Genomic DNA, 27,107 nt, shown 5'->3' on the forward strand with positions numbered 1-27,107 from the left:
TTTCAGTTGGAACATCCTGAATCCTAGCTTATCCTACAGTCAAGTAGCCTTTTAACTTTACTCTTGGATAATTTTGTATAGGGGTTCATCTCAAAATATTTTTCCTAAGAGGTACTCAAATACGTGTTTTACCTGTTAGCCATTGTGCTGTCACTTAGTTCTGTTCATCGAAGACTTGTTTTTACTGTTGCAAGAATGCATCCTCTTTGTATTCCTGCAGGAAAAGAACTGCTCAGCCGGATGAGGAAACTCTGAAGAAATCCCTTCTCTACTACCTCACTGCAGCACTGGAATGCCGCTTGGTTTCGCCCCCGAGGCGGGGAACTCAGACGCGGCACCTCCGCTGTAGCTTAGCTCACTGTGCTGTGAACACCGGGGTTTCTGCAAACCCCACGTACATATGGAAGACTCGTATACAGTTTAAACCTGGATGGCTGGGGGGTTTGTTTTTTTACCTTTGAAATGTGTTGCCGTAAAAGCAGTGATTTTAATAGCAAATTTGAGGCTATAAACTGGTAAAATCTACAGCTGCAAAGAAAAAAAAATGTACTCAAGCCCTTCTTCATTTATAGTGTCAAATTTTATTTTTGGATGTTGTTTAAAATCTATTTTCATATGAAAATAAAAGATAAAATAGTCTTTCATCTGACTTTACATTTCATAGATCAACAGTAAAGCCATCAAACGTTTACCTTCGTTCCAGGAAAATGGCAATCTTCCAAATGGCTCTCCAACTTTGGCCTGGAAATTGAAGTATGTTGTGCCTATCAATGAACATACACCACATGCAAATATCTTTTATAAAACTACTACACTTGAGGTGCTTTTCCTCAACCAAAAATATTCTTTGGCGGAAAACTAGCAGAATCTGACCCAGTGGTAAATTCAAATTGTGTTCAACTTTTAAATCTTTGAACTACTGTAATTACTGGCTCTGCTCCATGATCTACAAATACATTTATTTCTCTAAATAGCAACTATTGTCACAAAGACTGTGTAGCACTTCTTTTCATGGGTAAGGGGAAGTATGAAACTCCATGTTATCAATTAGGTTTTAATATACTCCCAAGGCCTGTTTTCTAGGCCTGTAGACAGCTTCTGAACCATAACCATACAGAATGGTGCCGTGCAGTCATCCCTCTCCACCCATGCAGGGCTATATTCCCAAAAGCTGTTTGGCCAGACCTGGACCATTAAGATGTGGGATAAACAGAGTTACAATAAAGGCAATGGAAGTGGCATAAAATTTAACACACAGTTAAGTTCTAGAAGACATCTACTCCCAAAATAAAAATTAATTTGGCGTTTATCTTTTGTACTTAACATTCTCCTTTGTTTCATTTTCACAGGCCTTAGCAAAATGCTGAAAAGTCAGGCCTCTGCACAATTAATGAAATCCTTTAGGGACACTTTTTCCCATTCTGTCCCTGTGATGAATGGGGGTAAAATGTCTTCTTTCTAAACTGCCACATGAACGCTCTCTATTCCCCTGTGGACAGGAATGGAAGGTAATCATTTGATCTTCTGTGTAAGGGTGAGTGACCTGAACCACACATCTATACAGAAAGATCACACCTGAAACAACAGATACATGAGCAAAAAAGTTCTCGAAACTACAGTCTGGAATTAGGGGAGTTAATCAATGTGTGAAGCCAAACACCTGGTTTCAAAAGACATCTTTCCGAAGAAACTTTACTACCTCTGGTATTATGTGAACATCACCACCAAAGAAAAATTTTTTTAATCAAGGTTACTGCATCAAACACTTTTATTATCCATGAAAAACACTTGAACATTGTACTGGAATGTCTAACCCATAAAGAGTACTGAGCACCAATTTACTAATCAAGAGGGCCTCCTCACAGGTGCAAGGTTAACAAGTAACCCAGAGAAGCAGGTGACCCCACAAGTAGTAAGCTCTCCTGGATTAAAGATTAAAAGAACTTCACATTCTCTCCAAAGAACTTGCCCAGTGTCTGGCACATGTATGTTACAATATGACAATCTGCTCTTCTAATTTTGAGCACCCAAGTTTATTACAGGGGATTACACATGCAAACAACAGAATTTGGCCCCAAGTACAGTCAAGGGAGAACACTATCAGGCACCAAGTGTGCTGATCTCACACTGAAAAAGGTCGACTGAAAACATTGCAAGTGTGATCCAAACACAAGGACAAAACGAAGTCAATTACTGAGTGATGTGGCGTTATACGCTACGTAGGTAGACTTCTCTTTATACAATAAGGACAATTCTCCAATGAAAACAACTTCTGCCAAATAACTGTTTGCCTGAAGAAAATATGAAATCCTGTTGTAGTTCAGAAAATAATGCAAACCATTTTAATTTAATCTAGATACAGGTACTTTATTTACAAATATTTAGATTAATAGCATTTTGTTACATCAAATGAAGAGTACAGCAGTCTGAATAAATCCTGTCACAAAACAATTAAGACCCACTGTAACTAACTTTGGGAATCAGGGTATTGCACCTAAACAAGCCGCAGTCTTTAGTTTGTGATTGCTACCTTATATCCCAATGGGTGGTTGGTTTGTTTTTTGTAAATATATACACACACCAGCAGGTCATGGTCCCTGGGCGAGTCCCTTGTGAAGCAATAGGGTAAGCAAAATGGGTCACTGTAAGTCTTTAACAGAATATACCAATCTACTCCAGGAATCTTGTTTTTAAAAAAGTTAAACAAAGACAAAAATAAAGATGAGTCCACAAATTAACCAAATCCTATTTTCTGCACATTCCAGTTTTGGCTTTTATTTAACATTGACTATACAATACTCCAGTACTACCACGTGTTTACAACCCAGAAAGCCGTATTTTTTATTTTTACTTTAGTGTCTGTAAAGAGGGATTTAAAATGTGTATTTTAAACACAGCAGTTGAGCTAAGTGATTTTATAGAATATACTAAAGTTTACTTATCCTACTTCAAATAACCTCAATTCTCCATCTGAACCATAAACTCAATCAGAAATCAATCAAAAGTAGTAAAGAACTTGGTAAAACATTGAGTCTGTTGTCTAAAGAGATTGTTTCCCTTGCAATACAGTATTCTTTCAGTGGCCAAACCACCTAGTGCAAAGTAATAACTTACTTTGTATCAGCACAAACACTGAAACACCGTTAGAAACACTTTCCCTTTTACAAAACAACTTATGCCAACACGACATAAAATAGCCCCTCATACTAAGAACACAAGGGATATCTTAAATTACTTCACTGTAGTGTTAAAAATGCACAATTTAAAATCCCTTAACAGCAGACCTGCGGTTCTGACTGTCCGGTACACAATCTCACCATTCCAAGAAGATAAAGGTATAAAAGCTTAAAATGTGCAATAATAAACCCAGCCTTTTTTCTTTTTCTATACAGTAAGGCAAAAAATGCAGCCTGTAATGCAAAATGTTTACAAAGAGAAAAGCAGGTTAGCACATTGTCGATTGCACAAGAACAGTTAAGAAAATCAGCAGGTAAGCCACAGTGCAAAGATGGAACAGAATCTGCTAGTGTTAATCCTCTCACGCTAGGAGCTCTTTCCAGCATAATGTCCCCAAACACTGCCAGCACCAGAGGGTGGAGCCGGTATTACTTGTGAACTGCAGTTGTGTCTATTTCCTTGTGTGAAATGGAAGGGAGTAACATGGTCACATATAGGTCATACTGTACAAACTGGTATTTTATACTGTTCCAATGCCAGTAATCAATTTATTTTCTTCATTAAAATAATATACACAGAATGTATTGTTAGTTCGGTTCCTTCAAATTTTATACATATTTACTTTGCTAAAGAGAAAAGGATAAAATGGTGTAAAAAAAAAAAAAAGATAAAGCTATTAATTAAGCATAAGAGAAAAGGTAAGTGGATATTTTCCCTGTGCAGCAAACCTCCACGAGAAAAATGCCACCCACACAACAGGAAATTTATCCAACGAAAACAAAACAAAAGCAGTTATAGAACCCATTCTCTATCAGAAGTCATTTCACAGCAATAAACTTATTGATTACAACAGACATACTTGAACAGTTAAAGATGGGAAGAAAGGCTTAAGATATCCTCAAATTAAACCATACAGTAAGACAAAGCCTTGCCAAAAAGAGGGAAGGATAAAAATCATTTAAGTCCAGCATCAGTGCTCAGTTTAAATCATGTACTGGTGACATACCTATCACGAGGACAATCAAGGGGGAAAAAAAAAAAAGTCTAGATTTACCATGCAGGAGAGATTTATTACTCTACTTGCCTTTTGATAACCTGATTACATCTAGTTGTTTAGCAGTTTAGTATTGTGTTAAACTGTTTTTACAACAGAGTTGTTTTTTTCTTTTTTTAATTAAACCCAGTAAGATGTACAGAAGACAATGAGGCAGTAAAAAGTACTGCTTCCAACAGACAGAGGTGAAAGGTCAAATGGGAGCTACGGCAAAGAGGTCACTAGCAGCCACAGCCTTCTCTCTGGGGTTGGGGTTCGCTCGTTAGCCGGCCTCCCTGTGGGGCTGAGGGTTTGTGTTGTACACCGGACTCGGCAGCATTCAGATCCAGGCTTCCATCCTGAATGTTCTGATAGATTTTCTTGGCAGCCTCAAGGAAAGCATCTTCTACATTCTCTCCCCTAAGAGGCAATTGATAACTTTATTGGAGAATCACAGCTTTGTACCAAAGATAAGACATTATACACTGACTTTCTGCTAACCTTTAGTTAACTGCCATGATGTCTTCAACTTAGCCACTGTCATCTAATAAGAGATTACCAAAGACTGAGCTAAGAGAGTAATATGGGGAAATATTTTCTGTGGAAAGCTTATAAACACGGTACTAACAGCCGTTTCTACAAACCCTATTTGGATAACTGGATGTGTTCTAATCATTAAAATGTTATATATTAATATATAATGAAAGTGATGATAGGCCATTTTTATAATAAGGTATTCCAAATACAAATGAGATTCCAGGATTTGTATGGTCTGATTAGCCAAGCATCAACATACATTTTTTTTTATCATGTGATGGTGACATATTCGTGCTTGACCATGTTCTCACTTCAGTTCTCTTAGTACTAATAATATGGATGAAACTAAACAAAAAGGGGCTAGCTTCTCACCACGGCAAGGAATTTTTGGCTTAATAAATGAAGAACTCTGCTGGGAGCCCTGGGGTTCAATAATGGACATGGAATAACGATTAGAAAATGTTAATTATGCTTCTGATTATTCTTAGACATTGTTTCCTTAAAGCCATGCTTTTCAATCAGAACTATTAAATAAACAGATTACCTAAGCTTGAGTCCAAGATGCCAAACTCAACCTCAGTTGTGAAAGTCAAACACTTTTGAAATGCTAACACAATTTCGTTTATTAACCTGGATTACCAGGGGCATAATCAAGGTACAACCTTTTAGGTGAAGTAACAAAAAACATTACCTCTAAAATGTGAAACAGGAAGCAAAGGGATGCCTGCTTACCGTTCTTCCCACAACAGACACTACACATACACATATTATTATATGTATCCAAATACATTATACATTTTCCACATGTACAGTTCTACTTTGAGAAGTTCGAATGTAACTGAATGTAACTGAAAAGGATTAATTTTAGCCATACTTACGTTTTCGCACTTGCTTCAAGGAACAATAAGCCTAAAAATTAAAATTCAGACTATGATTAAGACATTTCAAATTAACTCACAAGGGCATTTTCTTCAATAACATTTGAATAAGAGTTTCCCATCGGCTATCAGTATTCCTACCATAGTATTTTACGAAACAGTACGTTAGTTTGAGATGGGGGAGTCTTTATATTTGTCATTAAATACTCGCACTACTGCCAACATGAATGTCAAATAGAGACACATTTTATTTCCTCATTCTTAAGATTTAAGCAGTTGGCATTAAAAGAAAAGTATCAAATAATCTGCAGTATCAAAATCCCACCTTTCCTATGTGTGACCCCAAAAAAGCCATTAAAAGTCTTAAACCCACCATTTTCTTCTGCAAACTGTTTGGCTTCTTCATATGTAACATCTCTTTGTGCTTCCAAATCTGCTTTATTTCCTATGAGAATTATTACCTAATTTGTGACCAAAAGAAAGACATCTTAAAACAAAGCAACCATTCAAAATCAACCATGAAAATTCTGAAATCCAAAAATTTTGACAGAAAAAACATGTGGGCCTAAAAAGGAAACCCAAGCACCAGCAATCACCCAGCAGACAGATATGAGAACCATGAAGTCAGTACTACTGGGAGGGAGGTCAACAATTATCTAGGCCACGGGCTGACAAACTTTCTGTGTAGGACAAAGAGTATATATTTCAGGTCTGTGGAGCCCAAATGGTCTCTTTGCATATACTTCTTTACTTTTTCTCTTTTTTAAATAACTTTTTAAAAATGTAAAATCCATTCTTAGCTTGCAAGTCATTCAAAAACAATACAGCCCATGAGGAGCACCTGGTCTAGGCCAAAGGTTATGATTTATCTGAGTAAGATTACTACAGGATCCATGCACAAGCTCCAGGGGATCTGTGAATACACTGAAATTAAGCACACAATGCTGTAAACAAGAACATTTCGCTGGAAGAGAAGGCTCATGGTTTTTGTCACATTTTTGAGAGTCTCTGGGACCCTCAAAAAGTTAAAGTACTAGTTCAACTCCTTCAGGCTATTGGTAAGGAAATGAGTGCTCAAATAAGGCAAAGGGACTTTGCCTTTGTCAAAGGTCACTCAGTGAGTCAGTGGTAGGACATTAGAACCGAGGGAGAAAACCCAAACTGTGACCTTCAAATACATCTTACACTATGCTAGCCCTAGACAGGACCAAAGGTTTGTAGCAACTGAAAACAAGTGTCTGTGTTCTATGGGGAACAGTGGTGGTGGGAGGAAGGGCTGGGGGGACACATATGCAAGCAAGTTCAAATCCATGGCAAGATAAATATCACACACACCGACATCCACTTTGGAATTTTTTATATAAGTGAAGTTCAGGCCAAAGTTAAAGTTCTAAGAAAAAAGTCTGCAGCCTTAGGAAAATAGAAAATAAGAGTTTTTTGATCTTTATGGTGGTTTCTGGGGGGATGGGGGTGTCTATATATAAGCTTATTTGATACCAACTGGTGATCCCCCCTCCTTTTCCCTTCCAAATAGATGTGGTAATCCAGATGCAGATACTTTAGGAATGGATGGTTTCAACCTAAAGTGATTTCCACCATTAACTTTTTCTCATGTGAAACTGCAGCCCCTGACTCTCCTGTTTCTTGAAAATGATGTCCAATGAACTGAAGAACCATTATAATCTGAATGTAAATCTTAAACAAGAACACTTAAGCAGTGTAACAAACATGAGCGTTCTTTAGTGTGGACGAGGGTCCAACGAGGAGGGAAAGACATTTTCACATGAAGTCTTCTAGTCTTTTAACGAGTAAGGTAAGAAAAAAAAGGAAATCAGTTGTTTTTTTTAAATCAAGGCTGCTAAAGTCACAATGGCCTAGTACAAGGCCATCATATGACAGCTACTCAAATGTTTTGTATGTCAACTATACTTCAATAATAAACTTAAAAAAAAAATAACACTGAACTGCAACTTTAAATGGGTAAATTATGTTAATGATATCTCAATAAAGCGGTTTTTAAAAGATAATTTAAAAAATTTTTAAACATTTGCTGAATGGAAACACTGCCTCCTCTCCCAATTCCTTAACAATTTCCAAGCTGTGCTTCCCATCATCCTGAAAGGAGACATAAGCTGGCATGCTAACCAGAGAGAGGTACAAAATATACCACCAACAAAATGGGAATGTATGTAATTTTTTTAAGGGTCTTTTTTGTTCTGTATTTTTTTAGTAATTTTTATTTTGTTATATTAGTCACCATATAGTACATCCCCAGTTTTTGATGCAATGTTGCATGATTATTTGCGTGTAACACCCAGTGCACCATGCAGTATGTGCCCTCCTTAATACCCATCACCAGCCTATCCCATTCCCCCACCCCCCTCCCCTCTGAAGCCCTCAGTTTGTCTCCCAGAGTCCACAGTCTCTCATGGTTCATTCCCCCTTCTGTTTACCCCCCCCTTCATTCTCCTACCAATCTTCCTATTTCTTATGTCCCATAAATGAGTGAAACCATATGATAATTGTCTTTCTCTGCTTGACTTATTTCACTTAGCATAATCTCCTCCAGTCCTGTCCATGTTGCTGCAAATGTTATGTAATCGTTCTTTCTGATGGCTGAGTAATATTCCATTGTATATATATAGAAATTGAAGGCAATGTTACAGAAAACGTAACATTTGAGCTGGAGCTTAAGAGATTTTCTTACGTAGGGAAGCAAATTTTGCCATCCCAAGATATTCCTCTTTGGAATATTTATTTTAAGCTGGTTTATTTTTAAGAAACAGCAAACACAGGTGAAGCTCTGAAAACCCAGAAGTTTCCCTTTAAGAGACATTTACATTTGTAAGAAAAATCTCCATTTGTAAGGGTGTTTCCCTCTCTACCAGAAGAGAGGACCGACTCAATCTCCAGAAACTTGTAACAACTCTGTCAATTTATTTCTTAGACAAGCCAGAAGAATCTTGAAGGGTAAAGTTCTTCCTCCCTAACACACTCTTCTGAAGATCTGGTAAAATTTTGAAGAGGCATAAACGAGGCAGGAAAGACATGGCTAATTTGTCATTATGTACCTCTAAGCGCCTTCTACAATGAGTTTTGTTTGCTTCTTAATATTTTCTTGAAATAACTACAGAATCACAGAAGCTTACAAGAGTAGAGCTTCTATATACCCTTCACCAAGCTTCCTTAATAGTAGCATCTTACAGACTCAAAACCAGGGAACTGACATCGGTGCTATTTATGTCCTTACTCAGATTTCACCAGTTGTATACCCGTGTGTGTGTGTGTGTGTGTGTGTGTACAGTTCTATGCAATTTTACTGCAGATATAGATTTGTGTCACCACAACCAGGACATAGAACTGTTCCATCACTAGAAAGGAAGTGCTTTGTGCTGCCGTCTTTATAATCTATGCGCACCACTCATACCCTTCACCCCCACTTGCTAACCCCTGTCAACAATGCATCTGTTCTCCACAATTTTGTCTGAGAATGTTTTATAAATGGAATCATACAGTATGTAATTGAGATTAACTTTCTTCACTCAGCGTAATGCCCCTGAGATCCATCTAAATTGTTGTTATGTATCAATAGTTCATTTCTTTGTGTAGCTGAGGAGTATTTTACAGTATGAATGTACCAGACTGTTAAACCAGTCACCTCCTGATGACCATCTAGGCTGTTTCCAATTTTTGGCTATTGTAAATAAAGCTACTATGAACATTCATCTACAGGTCTGTGTGTATATGTACAGTGGGTTTAAGGTGATAATGGATATGAAAATTCCAGGCACAGTCCCTATCATAAATGGCAAATCATGTTGGGAAACACGGGTGGCTCAGCCGGTTAAGTGGATGGATCTGGATTTCGGCTCAGGTCATGATCTCAGGGTCACAGGACTGAGCCCTGAGTCAGGCTCTGCATTCAGCGGGGAGCCTGCTTGAGGATTCTCTCTCCCTCTCCCCCAACCCCTGCTCATGCTAATAAATAAATCTTAAAAAAAAAAAAAAAGGCAAATCATGTTAACTTTCAGTACAATTTATTGCTGTTCCCTGATAAAACCCAATCTTGCCGCTGATTACGTATTTATTGAATCAGACCTCTGCTATACGGTGGAGCACAAAGCCAAGTGAGACAAGGCCTTGGAAGCTCAGAGTCAGTCGCAGCTCAATACCTTTCCTCGCTTGTTCCTGGAATGCCCCCTTTAGCATTTACTAAAACCTTACTCACCCCTACAGTCCCAGCTCAAACATACCTTTCTCTGTAAAGCTGGTTTCTCCAGATGGCACTGCTTATCCTGGGTACTTCCAGCAAATACCAGTTGCTCTATTTCTAACTCATATTTCACTCTGCTTTTCAGCACAGTTGTTTGTATACACACAGTTATCTCCTTACTAGACCATAATATTTTGTGGGCCAAGGACCACATTTATCTTTGGATACTGCAGAGTCTAGCATGGTAGCCGGCCTTTAAAATCTCAATAAGTATCTTCTCAGTCTGGTAAAAAAGCTAATTTTAATTTTCATTTTAAAAAGAAAAATTTTTTAAATTTGCAATTTGAAAATACAGCACAATGGTTACTTTTTAAATTTTTTAAAATTTATTAAAATATAGTTGAGATGTTTTTGTAAAAAGAAAAAAAAATTTAATTTTTTAAAAGCATGAAGAACTCTTTATTTTTAACTAAAATTTTACTGAGATAATTGTAGATACACAAGCAATTGTTAAGAAATAACAGAGATCCCTTATACTTTGCCCAGTTTCTTCCATGGTAACATTTTACGAAACAAATGCAGATCCTTTTTAAAGTGATTGTTTCAGATTTCATGGTTTCCACCTGACATGAGATCACCACCCCATTCATAACTTTCATTTTTTTTTTAAACCACAAACGTGAACAAAAACCAAGTATAAGATGTAAAATCTGGGGTAATTAGTACTGAAAAAAAATGTTAACTTCTCTACAATTACTTTAAAAACAAAATAAAGATTTTTTCATTCTTCGTACTCATATACAAAAATCCTACTAGCAAATGACTCTCCTTTTGCGGTTAGCATAGATCTTAAATTTTCTACGTAACAGATGTTATACAACTTACAGTATTTGGATTGGTGAGATTCCTTGCATCTGTCAACCAGCTGCTTAAGTGATTATATGTACTTCTTCTGCAAAATTAAAGTTGACATTTGTGACTACCACATACAATTGCCCTTTCAATTTTTTAAAAAAGAAATTTCAAATAAAGATTTATAATATTCCCTTTCATCAAAAACTGATTGTGGAATGTAAACACATACTTTCCAGAAATCTAGCCATTATTACTATTAAATAAATAAATCAATATCCGACAACTTTGCTAATTACATATAGAAGTATACTGTTTACATTTAAAGGCACATTCATAAACAGACCAATAAGCAAGCAAGGAACAACACAGAAAATTAACAAACGATTCTGAACTCGGAATTTCTAATCTGAAGTAAAAACTAAGATTATTTTTAAATCATCCAGATTTTCAATCACAAAATGGGAGAAATAATACCAAAATGGTACGTTCAATGGAAAACATGTTTGCATCTGTCCGTTTCAAATTAGAAATCAAGATGGTCACACCACTGTAAACGGATATAAAATTCACCTTTCTTTCAAGAGAAAATTAACTCTCACAACATAAAAACCAGCTTTAAAATGGCAATATATTTGACTGGAAATTCAAGCCCCCATATATCAGAGTGAGTTTATTGTAACTTTGTATTCTTATTTACCAGTAACTACATCATTTTGGGATTCAGACTGCCCCATTTCTCTACTTTCTCCAAGCAAGAGTTTAGAAACTCATAGGCTCATCTGCACTAGCAAATGAACACAGCAAGCAAATCCAAATAATTTACAATATTAGAGACAGTAGACAGAAGAGTAATATTATCAGACTTCACCAAAGGGGTCAAATAAAATTTGAAAGTTAAAAATGTTTGATTTATATACATTCACAGAATATTAATCCATCTTACTCATTTAACAGGTGAGAAAACAGAAGCTCACAAAGATTTAAACGAATTTCAGAGCCAGGCCTTGAGCCTTTTATGCACAGAGTGTCTCAAAGTGTTTCAAATTTAGCCTTGTGAATATATCCGTGAACTCCAGCTGCCAGTGCCCATATAGAGTTGGATATTCCAAAGACTTAATCCTTTCTCAGTGGAAACTGAAAAGAGGTTGTAAGATTCTCTTTTTATTGTGCTAAATTATGTTAAACACAAATCATCACCTAACTGAAAAAAAAAAAGGTCAAATAAATAAAAGAAACATTTTCCCAGTGTTTTAAAATTTTCTAAATAAAATCTTCTAATGGTCAAATATTTTTAAAAAGCATGAACCATATCACTTTACTGTTCAGTATTTGTAGTACTGGCATACCTTGCTTTTACACAACAGATTTATCCTACTTTGTTCACAAAACTTAAATAGCACAAATCCAAAAATATTAATACTGATTTTGATAAATTTTTAAAATATCAAAGCTAGCACCAAGAAACTGCCACCACTTTGGTAAACAGAAAAATCTACACATTCTTTTTAAGTATCAAGATCACATAAACTGTTATTTAGATGTGTCCATAACCTCTCCTAATAATTCCGATAATTGTTATTAATTTAAAATTCACCATAATTTCAAATCTGTAACTATAGCAGCATCCCAATATTAATTAATTAGTGGTAACAGTGCTAAAAAAAAAAAAAAAAAAGTAAAAAATATCCCTAACTTTTCCAAGGATGTTAAATGACATATCAAACAAACGATACAGCCAAACAAACTGCCATGATAAGCTATGCTGTCAATTTAGGAAGTATCCTGTAACAATTACAGTTAATGCCAAAAACAAAGGTATTATTAAAGCAGAACTTCCAAGTTTGCAAAATGTCAAGGAATAACAGGAAAAAAGGGAAAAAATCAGTGTCATGGATGCAACATCAATGTCACTTACGAAATATCAATAAACTGTCTAAAAAGCCTGAAGTACTTTTTTTCAGTCATAATTTTATTGGGATATAATGAACTTACCATAAAGCTCATGCTTTTAAAGCATACAGTGGAGTGGTTTTTAATGTATATTTCAAAGTTGTGCAGTGATCACCAGTATCTACTTCTAGAACATTTTTATCAACCCCAAAAGAAACTCCTGTACCCATTAGCACTCAAACTGCACACCCTGGCAATCCACTTTCTGTCTCTCTGAATTGGCCTATTCTGGATATTTCATATAAATGGAATCATACAACATGTGGATTTATGTCTGGCTTCTTTCACTTAGCAAAATGTTTTTAAGATTCATCCACTATATAGCATGGATCAGTTTCTTTCCTTTTAATGGTAATTATATTTCACCGCATGAATACACCCATTTGTTTATCTATCCCTTAGTTAATGGACATTGGGGGTGTTTGCGCCAGAATTACTTCTGATGATTCAAATAGACACAACTTTTACCAAAAGTATTTACTATGCTTAAAAGGTTATGCTTAAAAGCAAACCATATACATGTATCAAATCATCACCAAGACCTTAAACTTACACAATGTTATATGTCGATTATCAGTAAACATGGGGTGGAGGAGAACACAAGCACACTGCACAAAGCAAAACAAACTACAACACTTTAGACTTTTACACTCTAAATACACATCACCACATTTAAATTTATTAATAATGGCGTTTTTAATTAAGCAAAGCCTTCAGGAATGCATCCCTCATTAGGATGTCCTGCAGAGAAGGCCAGGTCTTTAATATTCTTCCCACAAAGCTATTTCCTTATCATGTTACCAGATGCCCAGATATACAGAAGAGCATTAAGACTATTTTGCTCTGTGTTGCCATGCGATTACCCAATTCTAGAACTCAAGGAACTTCAAGCACTGTAATTATAATCAGCCACTGTCTTATTCTAAGTCCACATACCCCAAAGTGTGTTCCTCAACAAAATAAGCTTAGGAAACACCAAACTAAACTAAGTTAAAGAATTTCTTTAATGCAGAACTTCTCAAGGTGCAAATATGTTAACATGCACTGTATTGTGACTCTTCAAGACAAACAGTATAAAGCATTTCTCAAAAGGAAATATCCATTGAAAGAAAGTCCATTTGGTCCCACTCACCCATCCCTCCTCCCCCCAAAAAAGTAAGACAAGAGTCACACTGCTTTAAACTGGTACTCTGCATTAATATGAAAGGTAATCTAGTTCATTTTCTACTCAGCACAGTTTAATGAAGTGGCACAATTTTCCATGTTTTCTGAAGCCAAATATTTACGGTCCAGTTTTGTTACTTTTTATCAAGTGCTTTCAGTTTCCAGAAATAGCCAAGTTGAAATAAATTTAATCTTGCTGCATAAAGTACTGTAAACCATTTCAATCCATTTTAGAACAAAAAAGAATTTAAGTTAATGAACAATTAAATACCTCAAACACCTTCAGATCCAAGCATAAAAACTTTTTACAATCTACCATGTTGGATTAGCAAAACTACTTAATTCCTTCCCTGACCTTGTTTTGAAAAGGTGTCAACTTTAACACCAGAGACTGAATAGACTAACTCCTCAAGACTTGCTTGCTTTCTACTGAAGTGAAAACAACAAAGTTTGGTATAAAATATTATTTCACCTCAAATAAATGAACTGATGCTGCTTTTCAGAATAGTATTCTTCTATTAGCTCCACCAGCATCTCCTAAAGTTTTTCTTCAGTCATATCCACTTTCAGAAAAGGAAATCAACATGTTACATCAAGTCTTACACAACAGTGTAGAGAAATAACCATAAGATCCAAATAAGCTCATTTATAGTCACACGATCACAAACTAAAGAATGTATAAATTAATTTAAAAAAAAACCCAACAAACCACATTGCCTAACGTAGATTTCTTTTTTCAAGTATGAAGTCTGAAAAAGTATTAATCTCTTACCTAGTGATATCATACACCATAAGCGCTCCTGCAGCTCCTCTGTAGTAGCTTCGTGTAACAGCCCTAAACCTCTCCTGTCCTGCTGTATCCCAGATCTGCAGTTTGATTTTTTGGCCACTAACTTCAATTATTCTTGTACCAAATTCAACACCAATTGTGTGAGGACAATCAGCCATAACTGTCAGAGAAAAAAGAAATATAATATTCTAACTTCCAGAAAGCTTTGGATTAAGATCAGCAGGGAAAAGATCCACTGGATAATTAAATAATATACTAATGCTTGTAGGCTATAAGTGGACTAAGCTAGCATTGAAAAAAAATTAGCAAAAACACAGAAGTCAAAGAAATTTGACTGCACTACAACAGGGGTCAGCATACTTCTGTAAAGGACCAAATAATAAATATGTAGGTTTTGTAGGCCAAAAGGTCTGCCACAACTACTTAACTCTGCTGTTGAAGTACAAAAGCAGCCAAAGACAATAAGTAAAATGAACATGGTTGTGTTCCAATAAAACTTTATTTACAAAAACAGGCAGTAACTGGATCTGACCCATAAACTATTGTTTGCTGACCCTTGGACTAACAGAATCTGCTAATTAAAAATATAGATTTTTAGTAAGTTCTTCATAACACCAACATTATGCTACTTAGACTTCTGACAATTATTACATATAACAAAACAATCAATGGTTTTAAGACTCTAGGAGTGGTCAAATTTTTATCCTGAAAAATATTATCAATATCTCAAAGAAAAACACATTTAATATATACTTACAATTACATATTGGCAAGTTATATATTTCCAATCCAATAGGACAAGTTTATTAGTCCTTTCCTTATAATTAGGCCATTGAAAACCTAAACCCTCTATTCTCTGGTACAAGTACACACAGAGTGCTGGAGACTTCATAAAATTTACATTAAGGAAAAAAAAAAAGCCACAAAAATAATTTCAACTACGTGGAAACAATTTCAACTATATTTAGCATATCAGTTACATAAAATAACATGGTCTCCTCCCCACCACCCGAGACAGTTATACTTCAAATATTAATCAACCAGTCCTGGATACAGAAAGAATTTCACTTAAGTATTTCCAATCTATTACAATTTAGTTAAGAAATGATACATGCAGCAAATTTCTAATAATTTCTAAAATGGAGAGTCAGAGAAAAGATTATTTAAATTTGACATTATAATACACATTTTTAAAAATTTTCTACAATCAAAAAAACCTAAACAAGTAACTCAAATTATGTATGTCATATAAATTAACGCTCTATACATGCAGGTGTACTTCATTTTATATGCACCTATTTAAAAAAAATTCCCTACCTAAAGACAAAAGTGTAGATATACAGAAAAGTTATATTTAAATGCACAGAGTATACTAAAAATAACACTTTTTAAAAGGTAGGAAAGTGAATATAGATTTATTCATGTTTTACCTTATATATTGAACTTACATTTTTTTTCTGTAAATTGATGAAGTAAGCAAGATTTTCCTACTCCCATGTCCCCTGTTTAAAAAAAAAAAAAAGTTTCAAGTGGCAATTACATTTCTCAATTTTGTACTCATAATTATATGCAAAGATTGCTATATGCCCTACCATATCACATCACAAATTTCTGGGACACATGAAAAGATGAGTTTGAAAAATCCTACAGGTCACTTTTCACTCTGACATACAAACTGACTATTCCCAACCTTCAGCAGTGATAGAATTAAGTTATAAGTTATGTTAGTAAATAACTATCAGCTGGGAAGTGCTTTTTAACAGAGAAACTGTTGCAAGAGGAGAATTTTTTACTTTGAACTGTTTCAAAATGTTGTATTTTTTCCCATAATCCATGCATAAAAGCAAAAGACTTCTGCGAGTAACAAACAGAGCAGCATATAACAAGCAAAAATAGTTAAGTTCCGAAAGTTTTGCTTGACTAGATCCCATTTCTTCTTATATTCCTTGTATTTCTTATAGAATTCCACAAAAGAAAGGCATGTGCATTATATGAAAACCACAACAGATGTCCTAACTATACTACAGCAATTTAACCCTTGGTGAAGGAAGTATTGAGCCCATCATTACACCAAACTGTTCTAATATGAAGAATTAACCGAAAAGTATGTGTACTTTCAACCAAGCTCTTACAACTATACCTGGGTAAACAATCCTTTTACTTTGAGCAACATCCTGAAACTTAACAGAAAAACACTAATATTATATTTTATGTATATTACACGATTACTCTCAATGTTCTCTTATCAATTTTTGGAATCCAGGGGGCTCCAAGGGTTTTCATATTTTTGGAATGTTATCAGTGCTCCTAGGAAATTAGTACCATTTCGAGGATTAACAAGCTTTCAGGTAGCCCTCAAGAACAATCAGTATTATTTCAAAAAGTACTCACCATTGTACTACAGAAGTATCCAGGGCCACAATGCAAAAAGTACATCATTAACCACAAAAATAAATTAAAGGAGCTTTAATTTTGCAGTAAAAAAAAAAAAAAAGAAAAGAAAAAAAACCCACAAAAAACCACTCAGTTCTTCTGGAATGGTATGTTAAGTATTAGCATATAAATATTTCGTATATTAACTTTCTTTGTAGAACAAGAGCATAAGTTAAATAAACTTACCAATAATAATATATTTAAAGATGTAAGAGTAGTTGTATGGTGCAGTTGCCATGGTGGCACTAAAAACAAAGAAAACTGTGTTACTTCAAAAGGATATACACAAGTTATCCAGTTGATCATTGCTAGCCTTTAAAGATATATAAAATACAGCATACTGATTATAAACAAAATGTTGGTTACAGTAAGCCAAGAGTAAAAGTGCATTTTCCAAACTGATCAAATGCACAAATTCTCTTGGATGAACATTAACATTCTCATGTGTTATCCACAGAAATATCAACCATTATATCAGAACAATTCCATTATTTCACTTTAGGGAATATCCAGTAAGAAAAGCTACTGTGGAAAATATCAAACAAGGAAATCTTTATAAATTTGAGTTATTGTTATAAACTGTCTTCCAACTTTGAAGTCCCCAGCCATGTCAACTATCAAGTGAATTACTGATGGCCAACTTGTTCAGAACTCTTTGGTTTTACAACAGAATGTTATAAAAAGTAACCACTAACTTATAAAAGTTATAAAAAGTAACTTTTTTTACTCTACTTGAAATCATGGCTAGCATAGCATCCAAAAAAAGACCAATCCAACTGTTTCCAAACCAAATTACTGCCAGAATTAGATAAAACCACATGAAACTGTTGTTCTGACAGACTTTTTAAAAAGTTATTTGCAATTTCATATGGTTCAAACTAATACAGGATTTGAAGATTAACAACATATCAAATGCCTACTATACGGGCGCCTGGGTGGCTCAGTCGTCAGGCGTCTGCCTTTGGCTCACTTCATGATCCCAGGGTCCTGCCGCATCAGACTCCCTGCTCGGCGGGAAGCCTGCTTCTCCCTCTCCCACTCCCACTCCCCCTGCTGGTGTTCCCTCTCTCACCGTGTCTCTCTCTGTCCAATAAATAAATAAAATCTTAAAAAAAAAAAAGCCTACTATATACTACTCTAAAAGCTGAAATAATGGCATAAAATACTACTTAGGGTTGTAAAATCTGCAAGTTTATACATTAGAAGATATTTAGAAAGATCACAGTCTATTCTTTGCACTCAGGTATACTTCACCTAAATAATTCTAATTTCTTTCCACTTTAAATAACTTTAAAAAAACCCTCTCCAATTTATTCAAATGAATGCCTTGAATGTGTCAGACACTGTGCTAGGTGCTAGAGAAACTTAAGAGGTAAATTCTAATAATGGTAAAAACTTCCAGCAACATTTAATCTCAAACCAGTTTTCAGCTTAAGCAAAGATAAAAATTATGCACATGCACTCAGACGCACACAAAGATTTGACCCCATTTTTTAAAATTTGGTTTCCAATTTTTAAAATAGGATTTTTACTGTTATGGCCAGTTGTCATATTATACAAGCCAGATGTGATATGATTGCAGAAATTCGTTTACTAAAACTAACAAAATTACTATATAATAAAATTTAACCTGTAGAAAATGTGTTTAAAATAAGTGCATTATTGTTATCAGGGAAGAGAAGGTTAATTACAACCTCTCTCACTCGGCTGTGAGGATTACATTTAACAAAAGTGGATGCCCTGCTACCATTCCAGCTTGATGTGTTGTAGCACTTTCATCATCAGTCTGCAACATCACTGAAAACTCCCTTAACCAGTTCGTTCAGGAAGGGAGTTTTTCTAGTTAACTGATTCTGAACATCATAATAATTTGTTTTCCTTTTTCCAGATACTGGGGACTCAAAACTTTTAAGAGTCCTGAGGCTAAAACTGGTGTGGATTATTCACCAAATCTCTGAACCAGATCCCAAACACAAGGAAAAGAATAATCTTTCACAATAAAAATACTTAAAAGTTATTAAATTCTTCACATGCATTCTTCCCAGACCCTGTAATTAATTTTTAACTCCTTTTTTAAACTCCTCTTTTACCATTCAAACTTGGGGAAAAGTAATCAGTCACCTTGAAATTACTGTTTCTTTCACGTTCTTCCCCTTCTGACTTTCCCATTCCTTTCTCCTTACTCAAAGTTGTAGCCCTGTACACTTTGCTTCCTTCCATTTTATTATGTTAAAACCAAGGCCTCAGGGCGCCTGGGTGGCTCAGTCAGTTAAGCGTCTGCTTGGGCTCAGGTCCTGATCCTGGGGTCCTAGGATGGAGCCCCACATCAGGCTCCCTGCTCAGTGGGGAGCCTGCTTCTCCCTCTCCCTTTGCGTTTCCTCCCTACTCATGCTCCCTTTAATCTTGCTCTCTCAAATAAAATCTTTAAAAAATAATAATAAAATGAAACCAAGACCTCTACAAATCCTAATTTCTCCTTGAAATGCTCTAAAGGCTGATCATGAAATTAAAAGCCAATTCCAGTTGCATTAATTTGTGTACTTGCTAATTATCACACAGCATTCATTAAATATCTATAAGATGACTAATTTTAAAACATTTTTTAAATTACCAAGCATTAATTAGCATAAACTATTCCCAAATAAAAGAGAATGATCACTTATTCAGAATAAATACCAGTGCCTTATCTTCACCTCACCACACAACTTACTGGTTCAAGTTTCTTAAAAATCAACCCTAAAAGCAAAGTTAAAAAGGGGGGGCGCCTGGGTGGCACAGCGGTTAAGCGTCTGCCTTCGGCTCAGGGTGTGATCCTGGCATTATGGGATCGAGCCCCACATCAGGCTCCTCCGCTATGAGCCTGCTTCTTCCTCTCCCACTCCCCCTGCTTGTGTTCCCTCTCTCGCTGGCTGTCTCTATCTCTGTCGAATAAATAAATAAAATCTTTAAAAAAAAAAAAAAAGGGAAGCTACTAGGGCGCCTGGGTGGCTCAGTCAGTTGAGCGGCTGCTTTTGGCTTGGGTCATGATCTCAGGGTCCTGGGATGGAGTCCTGCATTGGGCTCCCTGCTGAGCAGGGAATCTGCTTTTCCCTCGCCCCGCCCCTACCGCCTGCTCGTGCTCTCTCTCTAATAAATAAATAAAATCTTTAAATGAAAAAAAAAAAAAAAAGGAAAGTTACTCAAACTTAATTTCAGCAGACAATGAAAGCAGAAAGTATCTAGCACTGTAGCCACTAACAAAACTAACCCTCTCTCATTATATAATAACTTAGATACTAGCTAGGTTTAAATATACTCCCAGAGTTCACCGGTAACACTCACTCAAAATTATGTATTTGCAGTAAAATTATATTCAAGTGGCCCCTTTTAAATATTAGCCATGCTTAATATTGTTCTAAAAAAGGATTTCTCAACATCATTTCTTGAACATGAATGAAACATACCACTGTTAAAGGTGAGGAATGTACTTTTTAATTAGCTTTAGAAGGGGAAAAAATGTTTTTCCCCTTTTAAGGATGCTTTTGCTATACTCAAAAGTCAAAAAAGGGGGTACAGGGGCAAAAACTGTTGGTCTAGTTCAAACACTCTGAAAACATGAGTCCATTGCTAACACTACCATCTCCACTAATTAAAAAACCTTGATAATATTCTGTAACTTGTGCACAACTACTGGTGTGATTAAAATGTGTTCTCCATGTGTTACAAAAGCATGAGAATAAGGTTCATAAGCAGATAAGACCTCCTTCAATGCCTCTGATTTCCTTAAGAGTACTACTTTCAGACAATAAGCATCATTAAATACAAATGAACAACCTGTAAACTACTAACAAACAACTGTTACAGTTACCATTTATTGGGCACTTAATATACTCCAGGCAATGTGCTAAACATTCTACATGCTATCTCAATTAATTCTTACTACTACAGCCTTATAAAACAGCAACTATAATCCTCATTTTACAGATGAAGACTCACAGGTAAGTAACATGCCCAGGTCACACAGCTAAGTGGTCAAGTCCATACTGAACCTAAGACTGTTTTAACTGCAGAGAATCCCCTCTTACCCACTACACCATCCAGCCTCCTCCATAGTGATGAGATGCACCATGAAACCCTTTAGTGGGGACACAAATCTTTTTCAGTTCACTCAACTTGGTTCTAATTTAATACTCAAAGTAGTATTAAAAAATTATATCCAGAGGATGTACTGTAATCAGGATTTACAGATACGGATAAATGACAACACTAATTCAAATTATATCTACTTACAAAAACGTTTTTGAAGGTAACATTTATTGACAGTAAACCGTGTGATGATCAGCACTACTTTTCCCTACATACAATTCATGCTTAACTGTCACAACTCTGCAGAGCCATTATCATTACGTCCATGTAAAAACCGAAGAAACAGGGGTGCCTGGGTGGCTCAGTCAGTTAAGCGTTTGCCTTTGGTCAGGTCATGATCCCAGGGTCCTGGGATTGAGCCCCATATCAGGTTCCCTGCTCAGTGGGGAGCCTGCTTCTCCCTCTCCCTCTGCTTGTGCTCTCTTTCTCTTGTGCCCTCTCAAATAAATAAATAAGTAAATAAATAAAATCTTTTTAAAAGCCCCAAAAAACTGAAGAAATTGAGGTTTGGAGAAATTTACTAATTTGGCCTGTGTTACAAAATAGTAAATGGCAGAGCTGGAACTTGAACCCAAACCTGAATCCAAAAAACATGATTTTCTTTACCTATGGTAGCTTATTAAAGGTATATATATGTAGAGTGATACACACACACACACACACACACACACACACACGTGGACTAATAAAATAAAACCAAAAAATCAAAATCAAAGAAAAATGGAGAATAATTACACTAAATATTTAGGGTCACTGAGTTTTACTATCAGTGCATGTAAAATGTAGCTCTAAACATCCTGGCTGTCAAGAGAAATGATTAGTAAATACACACTGAACATTGATGATTGTTGCTTGGCTCCTTTAAATATTAACTATGCCTAATATCGCTTTAACAAAGGATTTTTTTTGAGATTAACAGTAACTCTTGAGCACAAGAAACACATCATCATTACGGTAAGGAATATATTTAAAAATGGGGTGTGCTACTACATAAAACTCTGCAGTGTGTTTTACACTTAACAAAATGATGGACCTATTTCCAGGCCCATACCCAGAGCTGTACATGGTTACTAAATGCACATTAAACACTAATCATTGTTGCCCCAAAAATAAAATCGCATGGTCTCCATATAGTTAATCAGATGCGTCTCCAAATTAAATTATACAGATATATAAATGACTGCATTTGAAATGTGCAGATAGAGGTTAAGGAACTTTCATATACTCTGCTTATGGGAGTCTGAATAGCCACATCTTTGGGAAGTAAACAATGTATTTTAAAATCTTTTCTTCTTTTTTTTTTAAAGATTTTATTTATTTATTTGACAGCACAAGCAGGGGGAGCAGCAGGCAGAGGGAGAGGGAGAAGCTGGCTCCCCACTGAGTAAGGAGCCTGATGCGGGGCCTCGATCCCAGGACCCTGGGATCATGACCTAAGCCAAAGGCAGGCACTCGACCGACTGAACCACCCAGGCGCCCCTATATTTTAAAATCTTAAAGATAATCCAAATCACCCTTTGACCGAGAAGTAGCCCACAGAAACAAAATCTTTAATCCATAACGTTATAGGTCCAAGTGCATCTAATATAGCATTTTTACTGCAAAAAGCCCACAAAAAACAAAAAACCAAAACTGGAGAACAATCACTCTACACTCCTATCAACAGGGAAATGACTGAATAAAGTACATCTGTATTATGAAATAATCTGCATCTAGTTTAAAACCATTCAGATATAGATGTATTAACCTGAAAATATATCCATGCAACAGCTTCTCCCATTTTTAAATACACACACACACACTCGCACACTCTCTCTCTCTCAATCCTGTATACAGATAATGTGGAAGGAAACACACCAAACTGTGAAAAATGAATACATGGACTGAGAGCAGAAAAAGGATAGGAAGAAATTATTAACTTTCTTTATATAACCCTGCGCTAACAGTACAAGCATATACTATATTCACTGCTAATTTTCTGAAGTATTCAAAGTAGAGAAAATAAAGAACTCTGAAATATTTTTAAAGCATGTTTACATATAATTCTAATACAAAACAAATTTAGGAAAAACAAAAACAAGCAGCACCTGGATGGCTCAGTCGGTTAAGCAGTTGACTCTGGATCTCAGCTCAGATCATGATCTCAGGGTCCTGGGATTGAGGCCCACATGGGGCTCCTCGCTCAACACGGAATCTGCTTGAGGATTCTCTCTCCCTCTCCCTCTGGCCCTCCCCCAGCTCGCATGTGTACACCAATTCTCTCAGCAATAAATAAATCTTAAAAAAAAAAAAAAAAAAGAACAGAAAAAAACCCCAAAAAACTCCCATTCATAATACTTCTAACATTACTTCCACATTTACAATAATATAGGGGACATCATATGAAGTCAATCATATGATCAGCCTCAAAAAAACAAAAAACTCCACTAATTGACACTATTTTCTCCTTTTTTTTTTTAGAGCTTGGCTTTTTACTGTGTTAACTTATGCACTATGTCTGACTAATCCTTTCACAACTGTTTTACAGCTATTTTATTCTACTCCTTAGGACATATGACATTACCATGTAATTTTTACATAACTTATTCAAGACAACGCAAGACAACCCACAAAATATTTCAGGTGATTTAAAATCTAATCTTGTTAAAATTAGTAAGTTTGGTTTTTGTTTTTGTTATATGCAAGACATTTTGTTATAAACACCAAAATCAAGATAGACTGCTTTTGTGATTACAATACAAAAATATTTGTTGAGCATTTACTAAGCACAAAGCCTTACGCTAGGCTTTGACAATATAGTAATGATCAAAAAAACCACATTGTTCCTGATTTTATGAAACTTAAGAACAAAAACAGTCTGATATGCTTACAAGCTCTCTAATGTGGACTGCTACTTGATTTGTCAAGTGGACGTAAAACTTGGGTAGTTATTCTAATAATATAATCGAGTCAAAATGAGTGGTCAATTTCCTTTCTTCAGTGGTAATGCAACCTCTGAAAATAACCCACCCATTTCTGACACCAACTTTAAAAAATTCACTTTTGACAAGACATTTAATGTCACACTTCCACATAAATTAATATAAGAAAAAGAACTGGATTCCTTACTGTGTCAAGAAAAACACAAAATTTCCCAATTATGATGGTATGCTATGAAAAAGAAGTACTCCAATACTTCACCTCTGTTCATACAATGAAAGTACTTAAAGGAAAAAAAACGAAACACCAAAACCCTGTACTTACTCCTAGAGTTAAAAGGATTAGTAATAGCAAAAATTTTACTAATGAAATACCATGTCTGAAATTTGCTTTAAAATAATTTGGTGGAGAGCGTATAGGTGCATATATATAGATGAACAGGCCAATCATTATTGACACTGGCTGATGAGTATGTGAAGGCTCATTATACCACTCTATTTTGTATATGTTTAAAATTATCTAGAACATAAAATTTTTTTAAAAGTACAGTATCTTTGATACCTCCTTTGTACAAGGCTATCTCCAACCACGCCTGGCATTTTTAACCACACAAAAATGTTTTAAGCTTTAGAAGAAAGAGAAAGAAAGAAAGAAAGAAAGAAGAAAAAGGGAAAAAAAGGCAGGCAAACAAGTATCTCTCAGTAGTCCTATTTTAACATATTTGCCTTAACCAAAAGTTTACTCTAATAGTACAAAATCTTACTAAGATTATGCAGAGATATTTAATACTAATAAAGATTAGTTTTAAGAACACTCCAAATTCTGCTGCACAGTATGCCACAATAAAGTTTAACATGAAATATAAAAAGCAGAAACTTTTTAAAATGTAGCTTTAATTTCAAATAATTTTTTAGGTTATTAGAATCTAAAGGAGTCTTACATCTTTGAGTGCCTGATATATGCCAGCTACTTTATAACAGTCTCTGATCATAAAAACTCATTTTACAGGTAAGGAAACCAACTCAGAGAGTTGATATATCCGCAGTCATACACTACAAAGGGAAAAAGATTAAGGCCCAGGTCTAACTGTACAACTCTCTGAAGCCGTGCTCCTCTCTTCATTCAACAAATAGTAAACATCCACTACATGCCTGGCACTGTTACAGACTATGGGGCACCTAACTATATGCCAAGTAACGTGCTAAGGGTTTTTTAATCCCATTTAATCCTCAAAACAACTCTAAAATGTAGGTACAATTATTCCCTAGGACACTGACTCTGAGAGGCTAAGTAACTTGCTTAAGGTCACTCAACTAGAAAGTGGCAGTAATGGAGTAGGAACCCTCCAAAACTCTTAACTACTACATGCCTCAAGGTGTGAACAAATAAAAGGACCCAAGCAAAACTCTGATGAAAAATTAAGGAAAGTGCTGAGGGAAGAGAGAGTGGGAGCTGGATTACTGCAAGGTTAAGTCCGTCTTCAATAACCACATATAAATAAAAGACAATTGTGACAGTAAACTTTGCAAGGGTTCAAGCGGGCTCTGACACTTGTGCGGAACCACCAGAAAAGCACTTGCCTTCTGAGCATCCCAGTTTCTTCTTCCTATATAAAATGAAAATCTCGCCATCTCTCCTCTGGGGTTGTGAGCATGAGGACTGGCAGTGGAGCAGCTGACACTACAGACTTTCAGTTATAAAGGAGTCGTTAGTTGTCATCCAACGCAAACATAGGAAAAGAGGAATTAAGCTCTAGGTACATTTTAAGTGGTCACGTCTGTAACACGAGCCTAACTTGAGTGTAGTAGGGAAACACCAGGCAAGTGTGGGGAGAGGCCAGTGTCCGTACCATCATTAACCAGTCACATCACAACTTCAAGCCTCAGTTTCCTCACTTGTAAAATGGAGATAACTTTACTTATCACCAAGGGCTACGCCAAGCAAGAAAAACCGGTGTGAGAACAGCTAAATCTGCGTCTGGCTCACACGAAGGTGCAAACCATCAAAATAAACGCTTATTTTGCCTTCTTTCCTTAAATTCTAGAAATGCCAAAAAACTTTTTGTCTTCTTCACCGCTTCTACATGCTATCTAAGCTCGACGCCTTATAGAATGTCACAGGCCTTGTAGGGCCTCACCCAAACCAGAACTTCGCCAGCACAGACCCTTTCCCCAACCCGTCCACAGTCTACCCACATCGACAAGGACACCGGAGCTCCTCCAAGATGCCGGCGAGGCTGCGAGGTGCTGCCTTTTGTACTCCGGGCAGACGCGGCCTACGGGACGGGGTGTGCCACGTCTGGGCTCGTGGGCTGCGAGGCGGCGCGGCGCGCCTCGCGTGGATAAATACCGCGGGGGTGGTCTGCAGCCGCCAGAACGGCAGCGAGGAGAGGGGCCTGCGGGAGGTGCTGTCTGCCCAGCCCCGCCGAGGAGGTGGGGAAGGCGAGGCCGAACACACCCTTCCCCGCACGCCCCGCAGCTCTCCGCTGGGCGGACGCAGCGCGGGGACACCCCCGCCCCCGCACGGGAGTCCCGTCGGGCCGGGAGCCCCGGCGCCCACCGCCGAGCCGGGGCTCGCCGCGGCCTCGCAGGGCCTGCCCTGCGGCGCCACCCGCCCGCCGCCCTGCTCGCCGTCTTCCACACCCCCGCGCCCGGAGAGCCGGGCGAGGAGGCCTCGGTGGGACGGACACTGCGGAGGGCCCGGCTTACCTGGGGGGTTGCTGGTGGCTGGGCAGCTTTCCGGGCGGGAGGGGGGCGTCAGGACGAGGAAGAGGAGTGCGGGCGCAGCGGGAGAAGGGCGGGGGCGGTCGGCCGAGGCCCCGGCAGGTAGCGGGCTGGCCGAGAAGGTGCAGACGCGCTGGCGGTAGTAGCGGTGGCAGCGGCGACTGCTCCTGCGGCTCCCTCAGGATCTTCCTCGGGCAGGTCCAAGATGGCGGCGCTCCCTGCACAGGGTTTCCTGTCACCCTCGCAATGGGCCGGACCACAAAAGAAGCGGGGGGAGGAGAATGCGCGCGCAGCTGGCGGAGCCCGGAAG

General features: G+C 37.0%; 2 protein-coding genes across 5 annotated transcripts in view; one reads left to right on the forward strand and one right to left on the reverse strand.

Annotated features, from left to right (window-relative positions):
• CNTRL (centriolin) overlaps positions 1-3,861 on the forward strand; it is an 81,488-nt gene extending 77,627 nt beyond the window's left edge. For all 4 annotated transcript variants that reach the window (XM_044389563.3, XM_026513881.4, XM_057313729.1 and 1 more), the window contains one exon: positions 221-3,861. The gene's annotated coding sequence lies outside the window, so the exon portion shown is untranslated. The remainder of the gene's footprint in view (positions 1-220) is intronic.
• Positions 2,341-27,107, reverse strand: RAB14 (RAB14, member RAS oncogene family). Its single transcript, XM_026513885.4, has 8 exons — positions 26,783-27,107; positions 17,217-17,275; positions 16,046-16,099; positions 14,580-14,757; positions 10,724-10,790; positions 5,999-6,086; positions 5,626-5,656; positions 2,341-4,630 (listed from the first exon to the last, which is right to left on the reverse strand). Exons 2-8 carry the CDS (start codon positions 17,266-17,268, stop codon positions 4,453-4,455), a joined length of 648 nt encoding a protein of 215 aa, XP_026369670.1. The 5' UTR covers positions 17,269-17,275; positions 26,783-27,107; the 3' UTR covers positions 2,341-4,452.

Source organism: Ursus arctos, unplaced genomic scaffold, assembly GCF_023065955.2.
Source record: "Ursus arctos isolate Adak ecotype North America unplaced genomic scaffold, UrsArc2.0 scaffold_18, whole genome shotgun sequence".
NCBI lineage: Eukaryota > Metazoa > Chordata > Mammalia > Carnivora > Ursidae > Ursus > Ursus arctos.

Excerpts from the sequence above, each read along its gene's own strand:
- RAB14 (XM_026513885.4), bottom strand. The coding sequence starts at position 17,268 with ATGGCAACTGCACCATACAACTACTCTTACATCTTTAAATATATTATT. Across the intron at positions 10,791-14,579 it reads ATGGTGTATGATATCACTAG|AAGAAGTACATATAATCACT; the intron begins GTAAGAGATTAA and ends TTAATTTTGCAG. Across the intron at positions 4,631-5,625 it reads CTTGAAGCAAGTGCGAAAAC|GGGAGAGAATGTAGAAGATG; the intron begins GTAAGTATGGCT and ends ATTGCCTCTTAG.